General features: G+C 26.4%; 1 protein-coding gene across 1 annotated transcript; it reads left to right on the top strand.

The window, feature by feature from the left end:
* The first annotated feature begins 3,673 nt into the window (after positions 1-3,673).
* LOC132936172 (ATP synthase subunit e, mitochondrial-like) lies at positions 3,674-6,745 on the top strand. Its single transcript, XM_061002861.1, has 3 exons — positions 3,674-3,860; positions 5,760-5,916; positions 6,391-6,745. Exons 1-3 carry the CDS (start codon positions 3,813-3,815, stop codon positions 6,441-6,443), a joined length of 258 nt encoding a protein of 85 aa, XP_060858844.1. The 5' UTR covers positions 3,674-3,812; the 3' UTR covers positions 6,444-6,745.
* The last annotated feature ends 2,814 nt before the right edge of the window (positions 6,746-9,559 follow it).

The raw sequence follows: 9,559 nt of genomic DNA, 5'->3' as shown, positions 1-9,559 counted from the left end.
TTGTACAGAACAGGTCACAGTTACATAGTTATTACTTATTTGTGTAACAATGATCATACCTAATAATATTTTCTTATAAATCAACAAAATAACTTAGAAAACAGGATAACAATATTTCTTTTTATCTTTGGCAGGATAAAAGACTGCCCATGAATGTTAGCTCGTTTATATTGTTTCCTTGTTTATAATTTGTTATAATTTATAAAACAAGTGGGAGCGCGTACAATAGTCAACAATATTTCAATTAAAGTTGTTCAAAAAACTGTTATGGTGTTATTTTATGAAAATTAAATATACCAATGTTTATTCAATTATTTATAATATTAAACAAATAAGAAGACTTAAAGAACCTATATAATTAAAAAAAAAGAAAATACAAGAAATTAACAATCTAGATTTTCCAGCATTAAGCCGTTCTACTTCTAGTCCAAATCAGCCAGAGTCTAAAAATCCTTAATAAAATCTGAAATAACTAAATAAAAATAACTGGAATGGCATTATTGATTTGGGAAATCAAGAGAGGAAAGATGGACCACGTTATCCTAAAGTCTAAATTAGCAGTATTTTAAATAAATATAATTAACTGGAGATAAAAATCATGTTAAAATAGTTGTGATAATTTTATTTCTTATCTGTTACTGTTTCACTCGTATTAAAATATTTTTAATTTTTTATATATATATAATTTATAGTCTTTTATGCTACACGTATAATAAAAAAAAATTTTAATTTTTTAATACTGAAAATAAAAAATTTTAAATTAAATTAAAATTTATTTGAAAAATTCAAAATAGCCAATTTGTAAATTTGATTATATGAACAATTTTAATGGTAAAAACATTTGTCTAAGTCAAGTGGTTAATTTTTTAGAATATTTTAAAATATCAATATTTTTTTGAGTATATTAATTTAGAATGTAAAAACTTTTTTCAAAATATTTTTTTCACAATATTGTTGTCATACGTTTAAGTAACAAATTTTTTTTTTTTGATAGATCTTCCTGTTATACCCTGTACATAGAGTGTGGCCAGTGTGGGTCCGGGGGTCTGGGAATTCTTTATAATTTGTGCACCCTCGAAAATATAGGTCTAGTTGTGCCTATGTACGTGAGACTATTTAATGTAATAGTGACGATTTTATAACGAAAATAGTTATAATGGCGTTCAAGGAACCAGTAAATATAGGAATATAGGTCATAATAATTAATAAACAAATAATTCATAATAAACAGGGCTATAGCCTGCTGTAATGAGCATTTTAACATGTACAAACAATTTACAATTTTAAAATGCTCATAACGTGCTTTACAATTAAAATATATAGATAGGTAGGTATGTACTAGGTACCCACATTTTGCCATAATCAATATATTTTTTTTTTAGTCATTTTTAATTTTAACTAAGTTCAGACGTTCCTTGTTCGACCTGACGTTTCATTATGTTATTTTATGTTTTTCACAAACTATATAAAAACAAAAATAAATAATAATATATAATATTATGTCTTTATTAATTAAATATTATTCCTTGTGGGGATCATCCCATTCAAATAAGAGGAAAACAAAAATTAAATTAAACTATTAATAATCATGTTTGTCATTCAATTATTTTGCATTACCACACATAACTTCCCGCATTCGGCATTACGGTCAGCTCTGGCTCAAGGGGTAGGCGACATAGGCCCCACGCCTAGGGCGGCACTTAAGCAGCACTTTAGTAAGAAGGCAGAATTTACAAAATTATGATAATATTATATTGTTAGGGGCGGCAAAATTTGATTTTGCCTAGATCACTATTTTTGCTTGAGCTGGTCCTGATTACGGTGCAAGGTCATAAGTCTTATTTATTATTAATACAGTAGCCGGTAAGTTGAATTAATATAATAAAATTGCAACAAAATAACTAAAATCGTTATTCTTAGTTATTTAGTATATAATTTTGTCCAAATTTAAACATAAAAAACCTATAAAAAAAACTTAATAAAAAAAATATTTTTTAGATTTTTTGGTTATAGAATAACCTACATATTATGTGGAATCTTGTTTTAAATTTTCAATCATTATCTAAAAAGTTGAACATTTTATACATTTTTAACTACAAAATCATTTTTTAATTTAAAATTTTGTCAAAATTCAAACATTAAATGATTATAAAAAAAAATTGTGCCTATGTATTTTTAATATTTTTTGACTGTTATTGTAATAATTAATCAGGAGCCTTGTATTCAATTTTCACGCTTTTTGACGCTTTTTTAAAATATTTTTACTATCATTTATAGAAAAAAAAAACTAAAAAAATTGAAAATTGAAATTGTCCGTAAACAGCTCGAAAACAGTCAAAATATTTTGACTAATTATTTAAATTTTATGAAGTATAGGAATTGACTACTTCGGTTATTCATTTTTGAATAACAGTAAAATAAGAAAATAGGTACTTCAGAAATCGAGCGTATATCCAATGTTGTAAAAATTTAAAATTCAAACCCTCAAAAAATTTTTATTTGACTTTCTTATGGACTTTTTTTTTGTTGATAAAGGTAGACAAACTTATAAGGAATCTTGTATTACATTTTAAAAACTAAGATTGACAAAAAAAATTTATATGAATTACTAACTTAGAATATAAACTCCGCTCATAATATAAAATACTAACTTAAGTTTAAGTTGAATTTAATATTTAATAACTATAAATTGCTCATACTTCATAGGACTGTATTTGTACATATCGTTAAATACTATTTAACCAGGCGTCCAGGCCAGAACAGTACAACTATAATACCAATGGTGCAAAATTTTATTATTATACAATTTTTTTGTTATTTTGTATGATTTATTTATTATACTAATTAAAAATATATAGTTTTTATTAAACCTATTAATTAATAAATTAAAAAAATACTAACAAAAAAGATAAACATTTTTCATTGAAGTTAAATTAATAATTATAATTACCTATTGGCTTTATTTGGCTATTACTTACATGATTTTTTGCAGGGACTTTTTTAACACAAGTGTAGAATTTCATATAAATAGGCACATTATGCATTAGCATTCCAAACTACCTAAATTAAATTACAGGACTCGAGGAGGTCATTACAAAATATAAATGTACAATGTACATAATAATATAATATTTTATTATTATATAATATACATAATTATATAATATTATTATTGTTATCATTTATTATTATATTCTGTGATAATAATTAATGTCGTAGCAGTAAAGTTGTGATCCATCTATTTTCTATGGTCGTAGTTCACCGTACAATCTAATATCGTTGTAGTTGATATTCGTAACAATTGATATTCGAGATAGTTGTGTACGTGAAAATTGCACGTAAATTTAATATCGACGTAGCATAATGTCATGATAGTAGTACGTATCCGTTGTGTCACTCCAATACTCCATTGCACCAATAACGAATAAATTTGTATTGGTTTTTTTTTTAACGCGATCCCTGAATGATGCTCACGACTTAACTTTAATTAAAAAATTATGTTTTATGGCATACTATTTTATAGAATAATTACGAGTTATAATTTTCAAATCATTTTTTATGGCGCAAAATGTATGGTTAATAAATATTATAATAGTAGTGTACGATAACATGTGACCGTTGGGTTGGTACGCCCGGATGAAAATCTCTTCCCCACTATCAGATTCCTGAGTATTAATTTGTAATTCTTTCATAGCTAGGCAGCAGACTTACACCCATTTTTGCTGAAGTTTCGAGACTTGGCTATTTTTTGGTACACGGTGAAAAGGTTTCGTTGACTTTCGAACGCTTAACTCATCCCAAGAATCATCAAAATGCCGAGAGACTTCAAAGCACCCGTCAATGTGTCACCGCTCATCAGGGTAAGTGTAATTTATTTACTCAGACCATTTGCGCCGAAAATATGATGTTCGGCGATTTCAATCATTAAATTTACTTTAGGTGTATGTTGAGAAACACGCGATTTGTTTTTAAGTACCTCAAATCATCTATTCGCAATAAGATGTAATAACCCGTGTGCGTTAGTCTGCGGAGATCTAAATCTCCTTATAGGTATGGTTTCTCGTTTGATAATTCAGCCCGCAAACGCGTTTCTTATATCAATTTTGGTGTTGTTATTTTCTGAGTGAAATTATGTGTGCTCCATTATGATTGATCAACAGTGATGTTTCTTCATGTTTAATGAGCGGAAAAAAAATTATCACAATATACGCGTTCATGATGTTTGTTTTTCCTGACCAACATTTTGGTTTGCTATAAAAAGTTCTCGATACTGATTTCTAGATAGCAAATGCAAATTTATGCAATTAGGTATCATCTTTTTCCTTAAACATATTTTTGAAATTTATTCATATTATGAAAATCATCTATTTCTAATAATACTTGTTATAGGGGTCATATAAGCACAAGCTATGATACTACTGATTATGGGTCATAGTTTATATATTTATTGAATATCATTTATAATATCTAAATATAAATTACTTCATTTAATTTCAAGATTTAATTGTTATTTAAGTAAGTATTTGAGTAAGGTATTTAAAATATAATTTTTTTTATATTAACAATACTTTAAATGTCATGTGAAGGTCATTAATATTCTTTCTCAAATTTTTGAATAAAATGTAATAAACATTATCTTACTAATGATAGGTATATGTCATAAGCAAATAATTTTTTTTTTTGGAAGATTGAGGAGCATTTAGTTTGTTGATTGAATAACAATTATTTGTTGGTTAAGTTTCTCGACGAATCTATGATAGGGGATGAAATAGTTTTAGAAAAAAGTTCAAAGAGTATTGAATAGTCTAACCTAGTTCTCTAGTCCCTGTGTGTATGCTTTAGCAGTTACCTAAGCTTCTGGAATTAAGCTTTCATCTGAATTTATCAGTTATGGATATATAAATATTTTTAAGCAATTCTTATGTAACTTATTTTGTAATTCAAAGTTGATTATAAATTACCGATAACACCCATTTTAAAAGCAAATTATTGAAAACTATTTACTATAAAATAGATCAAAGTAGCTTAATATTAAACAATTATATTACTGATACTTGGAATTAAGGGCTAAAATGACTGATATTAGTCTCGCCTAAGTACCTAACTATAACAAATTTAAAAAAAAAAAATACAACCTTAGGTGTCCAAACACAGAATATATCTCGGAATATATAATATAATAGGTTCAAATTCTACTAATCAGATCAATAGCTGATCAATACATTATCTTTAATGTTATTCAAATAGTTAATTATATTAAATTAAAATATTTATTTATTAACATAGGTAACTATCTACATGTTTTGTTTGTACATTTTTCTAGTATTTATTTAAATTATTTATATAAAAAAAAAAAATATAAGAAAATTAATTGTTATTTATTAACATGGTGTACTATTGTGGCACATACTATTACATATTATGTTTGGTACGTTTATTTTTTATTGTTATCATCTCTCAAAAACCCTTGTATGTCCAACTATTAAAGTTGAGAAACAGTTAGATGTATGTAATATTTTAATTTGGAACGCAATATGGAAATAATTTTCTTTGCATAAAGTAAATTAGTATTAAATATACTAAGATGGTGTCCACAATAGTAGGTACATCTTATGCAAATAAATACCATGATAATAATTATTATTATTATTTAACTATTAAAACCTAGTTGGACCTAGCGTTTGAGCTTTGTTGGCAATATATATAAATATATATGTTTTACTAACTACAAATTATATTGTTATTCTATTGTTATTCAGTTTGGCAGATGGAGCTTCCTGTTGTTAGGGGTGACCTATGGAGCTACCAGACATAGTTATCTTCAAAAGAAAGAGGATAAAACAAAGGAAACTCGTCATCAAAAGATTGCTGAAAGAGAAGCCAGGATTGCTGCAGAAAAGAAAAAATATGCTGATGGTGATTATTAATTAATATTAACAAACACACTTGGTTATAATAATACGAAAATTCAAGTTTATAATGTATCTACAACAAAAATAGTATTTTTAAATCCAACTAAATATTGTGTGGGGTTTGGTGTGGCACATTGATTGGCCAAAGTCTCTAACGTGTTCTGAGGTCAAGCATGGCCAGCGTTACTAGCTCTCGGATGGTTAACATTACAGTGACTGATATCATTCAATAACTGACATAACAAATTAATTACTTCTAAATTAATAGGTACATATTATTAAAATGCACTCTTAACAGTTAACACCTAGGGTTTTTTCCATGGGCGATTCGATGAGTAATACAATTATATTATACTTTTAGACAACCATTGCAATATATTAACTTCTATTGAAATAACCTCTCTAAAGTGTATACCCACCCACCAAACTTGAGCTTGAAATAAACAGTGTTATTAATTTGTACTATTAATTGTTACAGATGAAATCAAAGATTTGGATGTTATGTTCAATCCACCAAAGACTGTTACATAAAGAACGAATGGCAGATATTTAGATTAAAAATAATAAAACAATTGTTTCTTATTGATATGTTCTATATCCTATAGTATACATTTTTATGTTTCTAATTATTGTAGTTATTACACCACATAAATTATTTTAATGTGCAGATAAAATGTATTCATATAAGAAGTTTGTACCATAAAATACATGTTTTCTCAGAACTCAAAGAGATTCTTTTATTAAATATAAATTTAATAAAACACATGTATTGATTATGTATTAATCACATTCAAGAAAATAAAATATACTTCAACCAAGCTTTTCAATAATTATCTCAATTAGTTATGATTATTTATTCATTTTATATTAAATGCATTGATTATAACTTATAAGTATTTACTACCCGAGTTACTACCATAAATAATCAATGATTCTAGAAAATAAACACAACATTTGTTAGCGATATTTTTATATTTCAACTATTCACTCTTGAGCTGTTCATTATAAATTATAATTTCTGTTTCAAAATGCTTGAAAAATGTTCATTTAAGATATGGTAACTTTTTAGCAGAGCAACTCAAATTATTATATTTTGTTTTCCAATTATGTCAGCTATGCGTTAATAGTTGAAAACTAAAAGTATATTAAAACAATAAAACATTTTTATAAACACATGTTTATGGAAAAGGATAATATAATTTCATTATTCTTGTCAGACAATTCAGCCAAGAACATCAGTTGTACCTTCATATTTTGTTATTTTGGTTCTTATAAAAAGGTTCTGCCCCTAATCTGCAGGGTATGGAACGAGGTATACTTTACATACCCCGTGCAAACGCTTAAGAAACATATTGCTATATTATAAGTATTAAGGAGAATATTTTATTTAGTTTAATTTTAACTAAAACATTTCAACTTGCATCCTTTTTTGGTAATTTATAATTTGATTAATCTTTTATTACAAGTTAACTTATAAAAACATAAATACTCATGTGAGATCATATGAAATCATATAAAATCAGAATAATATTCTTATTCAGTATGTTAATTAATTGGAGTCAGTTGCTTGAATTCAAGATGTCATGTAAATATTCTAGTGTAGTTTTTTTAGGGGATTCGATACCGTGATTTTCTGTTTTTGTCTAACATACACGCGACATGGTATTTAAGACTGGTTCTTTGCCAAACATACCAATTGATCTAATGAAGCGATAAGAATTCTAAAAACTGATTTGAATTTGTTGTCAAGTCTACTGGAAATAGACTCCCACATTTTTCATTTTTTGACTTCTCTAAAAATTTAAATATGACAATTTTTAAATACTCTTTTTTAATATAAAATTTTTAGGAGTTTGGGATAAAATCAAACATGTGGGAAAGTCGATTTCAAGTAGACTTGACATCAAATTCAAATCTGTTTTCAGAATTCTTATCGCGTTAATAAATCAATTGGAATGTTTAGCAAAAAACACGTCTAAAATACTAAAAACAGAAAATCACGGTATCGAATCCCTTTAATGTAATATGTGACTAATAGCCTCACTTTAACTGAGTCCTAATAAAAAATCTTACAAAGGCTTAAAATCTTTTTTTGATTCTTTGAAAAAACTTTTAAAAATTAAAGAATAGTTATTTAGTGTTTTTGTAGGGATGTTTATTTATAATATGGAGAAAAAACAATTTTATAATCGGTTGAATTTGAATGAATAAAAGTGACTTATATTTTCAAAAATACAGCATAAATGCATATTCCCTATTGTAAAATTGTATGGTTTTCACAATTTGATAACGAGTATGGATTTTGAAGGCATTTTCTTTTTTTCTATTGCTCTAAAACAAAGCTATGTCAGCTACAAATTTGATTTAAACTACTTAGAATAAAATACATGACGTTTAATTTGGCTTTTTTTTGTATATTAATGCTATTTTGGGTACTTTTTTTGCTTTTAAGTTACATTTCTTCACATATTGGAAATGTAAATATTTATTTTTATATTAAATAATGTGTTCCATGGTTGGATCAATCGATATTATCTTGTTATGTTTGATTTATGGATATATTCAGTGATGTAATTTAGATAATGAATAATGATATTGCATGTTCTAAAATTATTCCTGACAAATCCATGCTTCGAAAAAAACTATATCGATTAATGCTATACAAATACTATTTATTAAAATTAGAGATTACGTAAGGAACACAAATGTATGGGTATCAATAGATGAGACTACTGACGTTGAGGGGCGATGTGTAACTAATGTTATAATTGGTACATTGGAAGTAGACAACCCTGGGAAAATATTTCTACTCAACTCAGAGGTGTTAGGTAAAGTCAACCACTCTACTATACCTAAATTATTTGACATATCTTTTTATATTATGGCCTGATGGCATACTTCATGACAATGTTTTACTTTTTGTGTCGGATGTAGCACCATATATGGTAAAAGCAAGAAAGTCTATACGTCATGTACTTTACTTAAAAATGGTGCATATAATTTGTTTGGCACATAGCCTACACAGCGTGGCAGAAGAGATCAGAATGAATTTTCCAGAAATTAATAGTTTTATATCAAATATTAAAAAAGTTTTTTTAAAAGCTCCATTCCGTATAAATTTGTTAAAAAATATATAAGTACAGACTTAAATTTTCAATTATTAATTCATATTTATAAGTACAATATAATAAAATATACTATATCAAGTATAAGTGTCAAATATATAACATTGATTTAAACAGTAATCAGATAATTCAGAAAAGTCAATATAGTCAGCATAATAACAGTAAACATTTTTTGGAAACTATAGTTGTATGTCAATTAGGTATATTCGGATTATACATTTGTGACAATTTAAAGTCTCTAGGATCGTGTTACAATTTGTTGCTACTTTTTGAGTAGTCTTAGGTAAACTAACACAGCAATGTAAAACTAATACATATCTTGCTTTATTCCAAATCTAAAACATGTTATATTAGTTTATGATATTTTAGTATCGATAAGGTAGACACAAAACAAATAATAATATTTATTGTTCTGTGATTATAACCCGACGACCTATGATAAGATCGTTTTAAACTGGCAACTAAATTACATAACCAGAACAGCTCGAATATTCACCACTAGCGCTTGCGACATTATGTGTG

This window comes from Metopolophium dirhodum, chromosome 1 (genome assembly GCF_019925205.1).
Source record: "Metopolophium dirhodum isolate CAU chromosome 1, ASM1992520v1, whole genome shotgun sequence".
In the NCBI taxonomy this organism is placed as follows: Eukaryota; Metazoa; Arthropoda; class Insecta; order Hemiptera; family Aphididae; genus Metopolophium; species Metopolophium dirhodum.
The sequence above is the reverse complement of the archived record's forward strand: the minus strand, read 5'-3'. Positions and strand labels throughout refer to the sequence as shown.

Coding starts and splice junctions, on each gene's coding strand:
- LOC132936172 (XM_061002861.1), top strand. CDS start 3,813: ATGCCGAGAGACTTCAAAGCACCCGTCAATGTGTCACCGCTCATCAGG. Junction 3,861..5,759: donor ATGTGTCACCGCTCATCAGG/GTAAGTGTAATT, acceptor ATTGTTATTCAG/TTTGGCAGATGGAGCTTCCT. Junction 5,917..6,390: donor AAAGAAAAAATATGCTGATG/GTGATTATTAAT, acceptor TAATTGTTACAG/ATGAAATCAAAGATTTGGAT.